This window comes from Perca flavescens, chromosome 4 (genome assembly GCF_004354835.1).
Source record: "Perca flavescens isolate YP-PL-M2 chromosome 4, PFLA_1.0, whole genome shotgun sequence".
NCBI classification, from domain to species: Eukaryota; Metazoa; Chordata; class Actinopteri; order Perciformes; family Percidae; genus Perca; species Perca flavescens.
Window position 1 is genome coordinate 25,087,913 of NC_041334.1, and position 14,777 is coordinate 25,102,689.

General features: G+C 38.4%; 1 protein-coding gene across 7 annotated transcripts in view; it reads left to right on the forward strand.

Moving 5' to 3' along the window:
* The first annotated feature begins 1,479 nt into the window (after positions 1-1,479).
* The window catches only part of LOC114554049 (AMP deaminase 2), a 36,481-nt gene continuing 23,183 nt past the window's right edge, over positions 1,480-14,777 (forward strand). For 3 of the 7 annotated variants that reach the window (XR_003692383.1, XM_028575611.1, XM_028575614.1), the window contains exons 1-2: positions 1,481-1,601; positions 2,144-2,198. Coding sequence is in view for 4 of the 7 variants with exons in the window: in XM_028575611.1 (XP_028431412.1) it covers positions 2,189-2,198 (10 nt within the window). In the remaining 3 variants the exon portion in view is untranslated. Of the gene's footprint in view, positions 1,602-2,143; positions 2,199-8,010; positions 8,118-14,777 lie in introns of all 7 variants that reach the window. The other 4 variants (XM_028575615.1, XM_028575616.1, XM_028575613.1 and 1 more) reach the window with 4 other exon arrangements.

A 14,777-nucleotide genomic window follows, 5' to 3' on the forward strand; every position in this document is an offset into this window, starting at 1 on the left:
GGCTAATTCTTTTGGAGATGTGTCACAGTGCTCTGTGCCATGTGAAGAGCACATCTGGTAATATGTAATGCTGTTATTCAGTCATATTAGCAACAGTAGCCAAGGCAAGATTTGGTTTGAGATAATCATATTTGGGAAATTTAGAATGGTCCTCAATGTATTCTTCTGCCATTGTAAAGCTGCTCACTCAAAATTGTATTAAAGTTGTAATCTAGTTATTACCCTTGTCCTCTAAGGGTAATACTGTCACTGAACAAACCCAAAACGCTGACTCCAGATGTTGCCGCTGGTAATCACAAAGAATTAACAGCAAGTGGACAAAAGCGTCGCAGCCGGAATCTGTTGCAGAAACAAACCTGGATGAGGACATAGTCGGGGAGAAAGAAAAACAATATGATTTCTTTGTTTCCATGAACTTTCCAGGCACATTGTCAGCATTTCACAAAAGAGAGATACTGTTGGTAAAAGAGGAAAGGGCGAGTGTACGGTACCAGTGAATATATCAACATATTGTAACAGGATTTATTAAATTATTATACATCTATCTGTTGCTTTTAATAAGGGTCAATGGTTTTCATGTGGAAAGTTAGACTGCAGTCTTGAAAGTTCTGAGTCAGCCAATTCTGTTTGTATTTTTACTTTACTGGCAGTCTTCCAGTTTGCTTTTGCAAATAGTCTGTGTGAGTGTTGCTTCAATGGAATACACAAACAATAGTCTATAGGGCCTTTTACAGCTAATCTACTTCTTAAAAACTGGTGTATTGTGTTGAATTAACTAGTGGGATCTGGTCAGTGGTAACTTTTAGATACTTTTACTTTACCTGAGTAATTCCATTTTTTGATACTTTCTTCCTCTACTTGACTACTTTCAGAGGGAAATCAATTTGACTCAACTACTTTTATTTGACACTACATTTATTACAGAGTAAGATTTTAAAAACCTTTATTAAGCATATTGAAAATGATTTATTGTTGTGCAGTAAATTAAACTAGCCAAGAGTATACAATAAAAAAGCTAAAATGAGCTCCACCTTGACCAACTACATTAAAATTATGCTTACAAGTTAATGAATCAGTATAATGAACCCAATAATATATTATATGACAATACTATAATATTGACAGAGCCATTCTGTCTTCATAATAGGTACTTTTACTTTTGATAGTGGTTAAACTTCTAGGCGCACTTGACACACATTTTGATGGGTATTTTTTATATTGTGGTAATGCTACTTAACTAGGTCTGGTGACTGTCAGGGTGTCCCATAACTACAGTTAAATTCCCCCCATTTTAAGAATGGATTGTGTTATTTAAAGTGACAATACTTATTTTGATTTGGCTGCCTTCTATATACAGCAATACTAATTTTAAAAAAGGTTTTCACATAGAAAAAACCTTTGGGAAGACGTGTCATGTGTGTGTATGTGTGTGTGTGTGTGTGCGTTTAGGTTTAAGGCGACCTTTGATCTCTGGAGACCTTTGACCCACGACACAATTGAAAGCGGGCGGCTCCTTTAAAACGTCGTCCTTTTGAGGGAACTACATTTACATCAAAACAAAAATCCACCTACTCGAGCAAAGGTGAGAGTGCCTGCTAACTGTGAGTTAATTTACGGTACTATCTTAAATTGTAATATGTTATTCTGTTAATTCAGTTGTAACGCTAACTGCTATCCACTGACGAGAAGTAACGTTAACCGACGAAACAGTTAACACACGTCAGTATCTGTATCAGACGTTAAACGAGAGTTAAACTAGATAACTATTGGGTTCGTGTTGAACTGTTAACGTCAGTGAGCACGTTTCAAAATTAACTTTTTCGTCCACCAGCAAAATGGCTAGTCAATGTTCACATTATACCAGCCACTCTAGATTAAAGTTATTTTTTTGGCTGGTAAGTGAAGCAACTCTACCAGCCACTTGCGTATTTTACCAGCATTTGGCTGGTGGATGGTAATTTTGAACCCTGCCAGTGAGGTAACGTTAGGTAGCGAAAAGCACATTTTAACCTTATCTATGATCTATGTGAAGCTTGTGAAGCATCAGCAGGGTCTTCACAGGTCCCAGTGTAACCGATAGCTAATCAGCTAGCTAGCTAATTTCGTTTATCTATAGTCGCTGTGCTCTGTGTGTTTTCTGCAGGGCAGTTCCTGTATTTTGCTACGGTCTACTAACAGCTGGTCCTCAATGTCAGATGGTAAGTCAGCAACTGAGCGGGTATAAGTTAGCAGCAGGTTTGATATTCGCAGGATATTCGTTTTTGACCTACCCCCATTCAGTGTCTTAAATAAAATTCCACTACTTTACTAGTGTAGTATGTTGAGGACAGTTTAGGACACTATCAAAAAAAAGATCACAATGGTATTTCTTGTCGCTACCGATTTACGAGTAAAAACAGCACTTCAATCTACGTTCTGGCTGTGAGTTAGGGACCTTCTACAAATTACATTGCTCAGGTTGACATAGACTAGGCCTACTGGGATTTTTCAGGAAAGAAATCACCAAAATTCTATTAAAAGACATTTTCTCATTCTGATTGCTGTAGTAGTTGCCAATGGTAGCCCTTTACTTACTACAGGTCATATTTTTCTCATATGTCACATGATAGTGAAACAGTATGAAATTAAAAGTTTGAAATATTTACCAAAAATCAACCAAAAGACATTTTCTCATTCTGATTGCTGTTGTAGTTGCCAATAGTGGGCTGCTAGTTACTACAGGTCATATTTTTGTCATATGTCACATTATAGTGAAACAGGAAGGAATTAAAAGTTTAAAATATTCACCAAAAATCAACAAAAATACATTTTCTCATTCTGATAGCTGTAGTAGTTGCCAATGGTGGACTGCTAGTTACTACAGGTCATATTTTTGTCATATGTCACATTATAGTGAAACAGGAAGGAATTAAAAGTTTAAAATATTCACCAAAAATCAACAAAAATACATTTTCTCATTCTGATAGCTGTAGTAGTTGCCAATGGTGGACTGCTAGTTACTACAGGTCATATTTTTGTCATATGTCACATTATAGTGAAACAGGAAGGAATTAAAAGTTTAAAATATTCACCAAAAATCAACAAAAATACATTTTCTCATTCTGATTGCTGTAGTAGCTGCCAATAGTGGGCTGCTAGTTACTACATGTCATATTTTTGTCATATGTCACATTATAGTGAAACAGGATGGAATTAAAAGTTTACAATATTCAGCAAAAATATTTTTGAGAGAAAATTGAGTCCTGATATATAAGTTGTTGTTTCAGGAAACCATAGCCTGTAGTAAGTAGCAGTGAGAGTTTGGTAAGGACTACGGCAATCTGAATGAGAACAAAATATTTCATTGAATTTTGGTGAATATTTTTTAGAGAAAATTGAGTCCTGCTTCCATATAACTTGTTGTTTTAGGAAACCATGGTCTGTATTAGGTAGCAGGAAGTGACTCGGAAATATGAGGGCAATCAGAATGAGTATAACTAATTCGGGCACCGACTGCGGCGAAGGCCCTTTTTAAAACTGAAGGAATTATTATTTTTCCTTCGTCCGGCTAATTAATCGCCTTTTTGAGGGGCTTAACATACTCAAAAACTCACCTAAATTGGCAGTCGCATCAATTCTGGTGAAAATGTACGTATTCTAAGGGTTTCTGGGATACGCGCACAAAAATGGCTCGCTAGCGCCCCCCTGATGTGACATATGACAAAAATATGACCTGTAGTAACTAGCAGCCCACTCTTGGCAGCTACTACAGCAATCAGAATGAGAAAATGTATTTTTGTTGAGTTTTGGTGAATATTTTAAACGTTTAATTCCATCCTGTTTCACTATAATGTGACATATGACAAAAATGTGATGTGTAGTAACTAGCAGTCGACCATTGGCAGCTACTACAGCAATCAGAATGAGAAAATGTACTTTTGTTGATTTTTGGTGAATATTTTAAACTCTTAATTCCTTCCCGTTTCACTATAATGTGACATATGACAAAAATATGACCTGTAGTAACTAGCAGCCCACTATTGGCCACAACTACAGCAATCAGTTTTGGTGAATATTTTAAACTTTTAATTTCATACTGTTTCACTATAATGGGACATATGACAAAAATATGACCTGTAGTAACTAGAAATCCACCATTGGCAACTACTACATCAATCAGAATGAGAAAATGTCTTTTGGTTGATATTTGGTGATAATTTTAATCTTTTAATTCCATCCTGTTTCACTATAATGTGACATATGACAAAAATATGACCTGTAGTAACTAGCAGTCCACCATTGGCAACTACTACAGCAATCAGAATGAGAAAATTTACTTTTGTTGATTTTTGGTGAATATTTTAAACTTTTAATTCCATCCCGTTTCACTATAATGTGACTTATGACAAAAATATGACGTGTAGTAACTAGCAGCCCACTATTGGCAACTACTACAGCAATCAGAATGAGAAAATGTCTTTTTATAGATTTTTGGTGATTTCTTTCCTGAAAGAATCCCAGTAGTCTATGTCACCAGCCTGAGTAATGTAATTTGTAGACGGTCCCTAACTCAGCCAACAGCCGGAACATAGATTGAACTGCTGTTTTCGCTTATAAATCGGTAGCGACAACAAATACCATTGTGATTTATTTTTTTTTGATACAGTGTCCTAAGCTGTCCTCAACATACTACACTAGTAATGTAGTGGAATTTTATTGAAGACACTGAATGGGGGTAGGTCAAAAACGAATATCCTGCGAATATCAAACCTGCTGCTAACTTATACCCGCTCAGTGACACAGTGCAAACATCTGTCAATGCCTACTTAATTATGGTTAAGATTACATAAAACACAACTCTGTGTTATTTTTAAATAAGGACGTTTAACCTAAAAGGTGTAAAGGCAACTGTTAACCTGCAACAGCTTAAAACTGCTTACATATGCTTCACGTCAGTAAGTCAGAGATCTTTCTTGGGCACTCCGTTGTCTTTAGTCGCCTTGCAACAACCAAAGTGGCTTGTATATCTTCTGAGACAGGCTTTATAAGTATGGATGAGTACTAAAATACTGAAGTCATCTTCAGTTATATAGCCCAAAATCACAAATTTACCACAAAGGACTTTACAATTTGTACAACATATGACATCCTCTATCCTTTTAGACCCTTCCATCAATTGCATAAGAACAAACGGATATGACTTGGTAGAAATATTACATATAGTTAAAGTACTAATCTTTTAAGTAAATATGTTATATAAATATGTTGAAAAGTACATAAGTAACATGCAAAAGTAGTGCTTTTGGAGAATACCATGGGTTACATTTATGGTCACTCTGATATGATCGAGGTGGCAACCTAATGGTAACCATCCCATGACTACACCCTACTATTGTATCCAATTCAGTGATGTTTATCAAAGAGGTGACTGGTTTTTGTTTGTAACACAACTTTCACAACAACAAAGATTACAGACAGGGCAAACTGAACTGGAATAGCAATAGGCAAAGCACTGCAGTTCAAAACTGTTGAGTACAGAACAAGGCCTAACCAAAACTCGTGAAATAGTGAGTTATACAAAAAAAAGCTTAAAAATAAACAAGCAAACATAAAATAAAAAAGTGCTCAGTTAAGTTATTGGAATAGTTACTATAAGTCCTGGTGATTAGCAGAAGCATTGATATTAATATGAATATGCCATTGCTCTGTTTTGTAAAATACTTAAACAATCCAGGGTTTCCTTTTCTCATGCATAGGTTTGTCAACATCAACCTTTTTAAAGACCCAATATGTAATATATTTAATGTAATAAATCCAAAAATGACCACAATGAGTCATCAGATATTAAGGAAACATGCTAAGTTGAAATTGAAAATTTCTGTTTGTGTTTTGGCCTGTGTGTTGTTATCTACTGCCCAGTTTGACAGCCAGGCTGGGTTGCCAGATATACCTGTAAAAACGTAAACCCAGCGCGCTACAGCTGTAACGTCCGTACAGCCATGAAAGCAGCAAACAAACGATACCAACGGAGAGTCTACGGTCTACCCGACCTTAAAAAAAAAAACTGCATGTTTCTAACAAAAGTTGCGTGACCAGAGACGTAACAAACCCCGGGTAAATATTGGAGATGTATTTGAAAGATGGAGACAGCTTAGAGCCCAAAAGGACGCAGAGTTGGCTAATTTCCTCCTGAACAGGTAAGCATTAGCTTCAGGCTAATTTATCACGGCTACAAGGAATGGGCATTTTATGTAATTTCAACATTCGTGTAGTTGCGTTGAATTATATAGCTAGGGTACCCAAGTTGGTTACTCGCAAAAACAATTGAGACACAGTCAATAAAGTGATCCCGACTGGTCTTGGCTAATGTCACCATGCTAACCCTGCCAGAGATGGCAAAAGTACTCAATTCCCGTACTCAAGTAGAAGTACAGATACTTGTGTTAAAAAAATATATTCTGGTAAAAGTAGAAGTACTGATTTAACTTCTTTACTCAAGTAAAAGTAACAAAGTACAGGCTTGGAAATTTACTTAAAGTATAAAAGTAAAAGTAGCCTTGCGAATGACAACCATTTTTATGCAAAGCTAACTGGACCACACAAATGTTACTAGAGTGCAAGCTGAGAAACTTCAGTGGACTCTTTATATGCCATTGCCAACATTTTAAATGGATGTCTGCCAATAGGCCTAAAACATGACATATATGATTATTGTGACAGAGACCGGGACTCCAGGTTAATAAGATTCTGACGGAGTAGCAAGATATAAATTCAGTTGTGATTCTGTAAGAATTCACAGATCCACTTTCTCTTTTTTAATCTTCCCCTTAACATTTAAAGGAATCTACATGTATGTGTGTGTGCTCAAATATGGCTTCTGGAAAAAAAAATAAAGGATAAGATATGAATTACTAAACGGACATTAATTAAGAAGTTCCCCATACTTTTACAACTAACAACCACTAGATGCCGCGAATGAATGGCGCCGAATCTGTCGAGCCGTCTTGTAGTGGTGCGTCAAGTGCAACGTATATTCATATACATCCAATTAGATTGAATTCGGTATTGATGACGCAAAAAATAATAACGGTAACTCCACTGAAATTATTTGAAATTAAAGTAACAAGCAGTGGTAAATAGAAAGTACCGATATTTGTGTTAAAAATGTATGCAGTAAAAGTAAAAAGTCAGCACAAAAATAATTGGTAAAGTAAAAATATCTGAAAAATCTACTTGAGTACAGTAACAAAGTATTTGTACTTTGTTACTTCCCATCTCTGAACCCTGCTAACTGCTAACGTTACCAGAAGACCAGTCAAGCGGGCCACGGCTGTTTACAACGTGTAGCCTGTTCAGTGGCCGTAGCCGACAACGGTGAGTTATTTTAAGCCAAAAGGGGCTGTAAATCGGGAAGAGGGAACCGTGAGTTTACAGTGTGTTTAGCGATTGTTGCCGTAATTCTAAGCCAATGAAGTGTGTTCAGTCGGGTGGAGAGGACGGCAAGGTAGTGTTATTTTTAGCGGTTCCTACCGTAATTCTAAGTCGAGGAAGTGTGTCTGTCCGTTGGGTACAGAGCTCCGCGTGAACACTGGCTTTTATGACTGTCAATATAGCCAGCATCTAACGTTGGCTACTCCGCTGTGCTGTGACGTAATGTCTGGCTATGTGAGACCAGCGTTGTTGTGGATGCTGCGGTCTCAGCCTGGCAACCCGCCGTTAATTTCGAGTCTGGGGAAGAGGGGACGGGGGAGGCGACTCTCTCCAGTATTTTGAATTTGTACTGCAGTAACTATTTTAAACACTAGCTGTCAGAATTACATATTGCACCTTTTTAACTGAAAAGTTTTAAATGTGGAAACATTTCCAATGAAAGGCTGTACACAGAGAGAATACTGTTTTTTTTTTTTTTTTTTTTTTTGGTGTATTGCCTCTGCAGACAAAATGCTGAATTCCATGAGCTTTGCTCTGAAGGAGTGGGGGGAAAAAAAATCCTCAAGCAGCCAGTGATTTGCACAGTGGTCTCATTTTTAGCAAAAGGGTGTGCAGACAGACAGCTTAACCAAACCGAAGGGGCGAAGAGAAAACCAAAGCAGGAATAACCAGAGCCATCAGCCTAACATAATTGACAGCTGTTCCAGGTAAGGCTTTGAGAATGTTAGACATTTGGTTTTTAGCAACATGTGTGACATATTCTTGGGGGTAGTTAAGGTTTATGTTTCAGACAAAAGTAGGCCCTTGTTTTTTTTTCCCCTTGCTGCTGCTGCTGTACCAGATGGTGAGCGTCGGCTCTCTCAAAAACTGGGTCAAAAACAGAAAAAAGCTGGAGACATCCAGAAACAAGATTTTTAAGCAAAGATAAACCTTGACTTCTTCCACTTTTATCAGTTACCCACCAGAATGTATCTTTGAAAGATGTTTTTGCCAAGCTCTTTTGATAGAAAGGTTACATTTTAGTTATTTGATTGTTTGTTTTCAATAGTCAGGGCATAGTTTGAACTGGTTTGTGATATTTGTTTTTAGACTTATTCCACACTGATTTTAACAAAAAATAACTTATAGATTGTGTTTCACTTTTAGAGATCAGTTTGATAGGTTTTGGGGGTTTGGTCTCAGGCACAGTTGTATTGTGAAATATCTGATCCACATTTCATCAGTTTATTGTTGTTTCATGTTTTTAATTTATTCTAAATAAAAATTAAGCATTTTATTCAGAGTTGATCAAGTTCAGTCTGGACTGTAATACCTGAGGCCAGTTTACTTGCAAAAATGTTGAACATAACCCTCTAGTTGCAACGTCAATTTAGTTGTATTCTGAAGTGTTTAAGTGTAATTAGAGGACAGTTGTCTGGGAAACGGCAACAGTACAGTATATTCTAAGCTGTCTCTATACCAAGTGCAATTCCTGAAAACTGCTCTATTCTGAGTTGAAAAAGGAGGTTACGCTTCAACAATGGAAATTCTTGGAGTGCTAAACCCAAAATCCAATAGGCATGTTTCAAAAAGTGAAGAAAAGGTAGCACATCACAGGACAAAATACTGACATTGCACTTTTTTAATTAGGCTCACATCACAATAAATCAAGGCTGACGCATTTCGGCACAAAGTCTTCTTCAGAGCGTTCCCAATAATCCCGTACCATTCAATGTTATACATACAATGGCAGAGTCGCTACAGCTGGGAGTTGGGGCCTCATTATTCAACAACCATCAAATCATCCTGTCCCTTTGTTCTAAAAATACAGGGAAAGCACAGGTGATTCAAACACCATCACATAGAATCCAAAAAAGTTCTACAGCACACAATTTCTGGCCATTGAGACTATACGTTGGTTGACATTAAAAATACATATTATTTTAAGAAAGACTCAGCCTAGGAACTGCTCTATACTGTTGTATGCAGCAGGTAAAAATGATCATACTTACTAAATTATCATTATTCTGCATTCAAATAATGGCAAAGCCACTTAATCCTGTTATTGTTTATGCAAGTAAAATGTTTGCGGTCTAGTGTCTGTAAAGTTTGATAAACTGAAGCTGCTTGAAGAGCAATTGTGTACTAAACTGCATAAACTACATAACATTTTCATACCACTAGATGGGGATCTTGACTCTTTTTTATTTTTTTTTTTTGGAACTCTCTTTGCTCTGACTACTCTGTCAAGTAGTCTGGCTTACCAGATGCACATCTGGTGCGTCGGTCCCTCCCATTCCCCTATTAGTCCCTGCATTTTGTGAGAAAGGGGTGAATCTCCCACAAATTGCCACAGAAAATAATCAAGCATAAAGTGTCAATAAAGCAAAGCAAACAAAACAATGAACAGTTTTATTTGTTTTACTCTCTTAGGTTGGCTGGCTTGTGGAAGCTTGTGTGGTAACTACACTTTAAATAAAAGTGTACAATAATAATGTTTCCAAACTACAGGAACCAAGTGAGAGAAAGTTGTGTGCATACCTTTTACAGTCTATGGTGCATACGGTACTTGTCGCAGGTTGCATTACTACATGTAGCCTTGCTGGGCACTGGTTGTTGTCACTATTTTTAATACATCATGTCATCATTTGGCTGTCTGATTCCCCTCAGAATTTTCCAGCAGTTAAGATTGAAAGTTAATTAGTGAGCTTACACACTAAGCTGTGCTTATCCACTTAGACCAATCTGTATTCTTTGACTTTTTTCACTTACGTCACTTTACGTTTCAACTGGATGTGGTTTTAATACACCTTCTCACGATATCCAGTGTATCTAATTGCTATTTTTAGATGAGTGGACAAACTTTTGAGTCCTTCACTCACCTTGTTACTCAACTGGCAGGGTTTTTGTCGATCTCCGTGCTTGCTGGCTGTCATGCTAGCTACAAACTTTGATCAGCAATGCCCTCCTCTTTCCCGGTCTTCCCTGTCTTTCCCTGCATCAGCTTCAAGAAGCTCATTCCCTGGTTGCTAAGGCAACCAAGAAGGATGGCCCCCAGCAGGAGCCGGGGAAGCCTTGGGCTGCCTTTCAGCTTGTCTCTTTGCGGCACGCCTGCTGACCTGCTGCTGGCTAGAAGGAGGAGCCAACCATGAGACAGAGCTCCAGCGTTGGTGCTAGTGCTCCTCTCTCCCTCTGCTGGCCACTGCACAGCTCTGACTCACTCAGCTCCAGTAATAACAGGAGCACAGGCGGCAAGATGTCATCCTCTTCCTCCACCTCCTCCTCCAACAATGATGGACAAGGGAAGCCTAAACCTAAATCCCCCTTTCGCAAGAGGGGGAGCCTGCAAAGCACCACCAGCCCTGGTGAGTGTGGGTCTGAGGGGTCCCATCGAATGAGTGAACTCTCAGCTCTTACATGAATGTGGAGTCAGAAAATTACACCGGTGCTTGTGCAGTGGCTTTTAAGAATGCATGTGGCTCAGCAGTAGCAATAAGGAAGGAAAGGGAGTTAGCAGAGGTGGAAACTGTACTCAGTGCTTAGTTTTGTTTTGTTTTTGTTGTTGTTGTTGTTGTTGTTGTTGTTGTTGTTGTTGTTGTTGTTGTTGCATTGGTATAATTTGTTTTAAGCTTTGACTGATTTTGATATTTAGCATTCAGCATGCATACTGCTTTGGGTGGAACTGTGATGCAATACTATTTTAGCCAAACTAGGGCTGCAACTGCGTTAATCTATTGGATCATTTATTTTTTATTAATCAGTCAAAATATGGACAAAAGCACATTGCATGTTCTCAGAGCTGCAAGCCCTGGTATTGGTGATGCATGGTTCAAGAAATGCTAGGCATTTTGATTTGATAAATAATCTGAAATTGTCTATCAATTACAATCTGTTACATTCAAGCCATTGCAAATGAGTTGATACAAAGCTAATTAAGCCTAGCAGCTCCACAAAACTCTCTCTGTATTTCTCAGTATGCCTATGTTTACAAAATGGTGTAGTCCGGCGACATTCGTGTGTAGCGGCTCGATTGATGCATTTTACGTCACCACCATGAGAGCAACCTCAGCCTTGGAGACAAAGAGGAAATAAAAATAACAAGATAATTAACTCTTCTGAAGAGTTCATCTGTTTTTTGTTTTTTTAATCCTCCCAAGTCCTCAGATTTGACGGGATAAATGTAACTAGCAACTGCGTGTACGATCACCGAAGGCTTGTGTCATGTGGATGCACCGAACAGTGTTGTTGTCATTACTTAGAATTCCTCATGGGGGAGACAGAAACTACACACTATTAGGGGTGGGAATCAGCAGAGGCCTCGCGATACGATATCATCCCGATACTTATGTCACGATACGATATTATTGCGATTTTAAACATATTGCAATATTCTGCGATATATTGCAATGTATTACCTTTTTTCCAACTTCAGATTTTTTCCAATTTCAAATGATGTACTCAAAGGCCAATTTTGTCAACCTCTGTTTTATCTAAAAAGATACATTTCTCTGTTTGTTCATCTCTCTTCAATTTTATTGCTGCAAAATGTGATTGTCAAGCAGACAAACTGACCAACACATATGTCATAAAAGATCGATACTTGGCGTTTGTGTATCGATACAGTATTGCCAAGAAAAATATCGCGATACTATGCTGTATCGATTTTTTTTCCCCCCACCCCTACACACTATAGCTTTAAATTGTTATATAGTTATATAATAGTTTTGTCAATCGACTCATCAGTCAGCAAATCTTGTCCGCTCTAAACTAGACAATGGTTTTGACTGCTCTATAATTGACACTCTAAACCTAAAACATATTAAAATATAGATACGAGTCTGCTTTTACTGATTCAACTGTAATATTGTGCATGCCGATGAAAGAACTCACTATTGCGCTATTGTAACCGCCTTTGAGTGTTTCCCATAGATAGCTGTCATGTAGGTTGCCCGCCCAAATAGATATGCACCCAATATTATATTGATTATTTCTTCCCCAGTGTTGACCAACTAACTGAACCGTGTAAAACACTGTAACAAAGTTGTTATTTCTAAACATTTATTACTTTTTTGAATGTTGAATGTTTTTAAAAGTTGGCAGTTTATGAAGGTTGAAGGATTGGATTTGGATAATTCCTGCACTGTAAAGGGATGCTCAGCCCTTAATGGGCCCCTTTGCCCTCCCTTTGTAGCTACAACAGGTTATCATGGGTCTACTGGCTTCTCCTTTTTTCTCATTAGCTTGGGTTAGACAGAGCAGTGGGATCGTTTTGTGTTGCAACTGCACCTCTCTCATCATCACAACAAAATATTACAAAATGTAGGAAATTAAGTTTCCTAATTCCTTTTTTATTTGGGCGTCCTTTATTCTATGGTATTCTATCAATAATATATTGGTTATTGACTTTTGAATAGGACTTTTTCACCACAGGCTTGTATCCCTAGTACATTGTGGTATATTAATTAACCGTAGTGTCGATTCACAAGGTATGCGTAGGAGTTTCATAAACTTTTTAATGTGATGGGATACAGGCCACATGATCGTAGCTCAGTGATTACCTTTGAAGTTGATGCTAACTGGTCTCTTTGGGGAGAAACTAAAAGGTTAGACCAGCATGTATCTATGAGGCAATTAAATGTTAATATTGATTTTAATTTGAAGCTACTTCCTCAGTGTGCCATAGCACAGAACAAATGTTGAGTGTTTGGAGGGATGCCGCAGCCGATCTAAAGCAGTAACTCATGTTGACAGAGACACACACACATGCACACGCACACACACACACACACACACACACACACACACACACACACACACTCTGTACTGTATTTGCTGAGGAAGCCTGCCTTTGCTGCAGTAATAAATAACTTAGAGGTCTCTCCATCCATGCAGTCATTTAAGTCCTCTCAATTAGCCGCTTGGCTGAGCCTTCTGCACTCCCAGTCTGTCATAAGAGCCACATGTAGGCCACCCATTATAGCACTTCCATCTGACCACACCAGTCTGTTAGCATTCACGATGCCAAATTACTGCTGCAGAAAAAGCTGCTCTAGCTGCAGCTTGAGCAGTAGGTGTTCAATCTATGTCATAAACTGAAGCCTTGAGTGTTTCCTATGTTACTTCTTATAGCAACCTTAGAAATGGCACCACTATACGGCATCTTTCCTTTTAAGAATCTTGGCGGTTAAGTTTAGTTTTTTTAAATACATTCTTTATCTAAATACATTGATTACTCTGTATTCTCAGTGCAGGAATCTGTCTCTGGCTGCAGGCTGCTCTCTCCCACTGGAACTGCATCACATGAAGCAGAATATGTAATGTCCATATTTGCAGCCAAAGCTATATGACGTGATGTATAGAGGCTATTAAAGTATCAGGCAGAGAGGTGGAGGGAATGCCTCTCTCCAGCATGAGTCACTTCTGCGCTTTCTGCTGTCATCTGATCTCATTCAGAGGCTCTTACCTTGATCTTTACTAACTTACTGGCCTATAACTTGACACTAAACTGTACCTTCTATCTGTAGGCTGTCTGGTTGTCTACCTTGTCAGATTATGTTTAAATATATTTTCTTTGTGGTTGTGTTGTCAACTCAACCACATTTGCAAAGTAGTTCTCCCTGCGCTTTTATCCAAAGAGACTTACAAATTGTCAGAGATTGCATGCCTCTGGAGCAATTAGGGGTTAAGTGTCTTGCTCACATTGGTTGATGTATCTCAGTGGGAATCGAACCCTGGTCTCCCACACCAAAGCCATGTGTCCTATCAACTGCGCCATCACCACCCTGTGCTCTGTATGGTGCTTGATAATGTAAACAGAATGTAGAGGGTCTCTGGCATGTACATTTGGATACAAATTCTATTTGAAGACCGCTCCACGATAGCCTTAATGCGTGCTACTTGCTATACATCTACTCCATGCTGCAGATACTGGTTACTATGCTCCCTCCACCACCCCAGCCTCCCCTGTTCTGATTGATCATTCATCAGAAATACTGTTCCCCTCATGGCATGTCTCTGCATTCATGTGTATACTGTATCTCATGACTTGCCTAGTCATGTGGGCTCTGTTCCGTTACCCCTAGGGAGCTTTCCATACTAAATCATTATTACACTGCCTTGTTGAATACAAGGTTTTGATTGGTCAATCACGCCATTCTACAGTTTTATTTCTGTTTAACAAACTGTTGCTTAGTATAACAGACAGTTGCCATGGACGGAGTTCTGATCATAGACTCTGGAGGACCATTTTTTAATCAAAAAAATAATTTTTAAATCAATATTTGTGCGCCTATGGAGCTCATACTGCTGATCAGCGGATCACAAAGGGTGAGAGAGGTTAGAGGAAATGGGGATCGCTAACAGTGCTAATGGCAACAGTCCTGCATCAC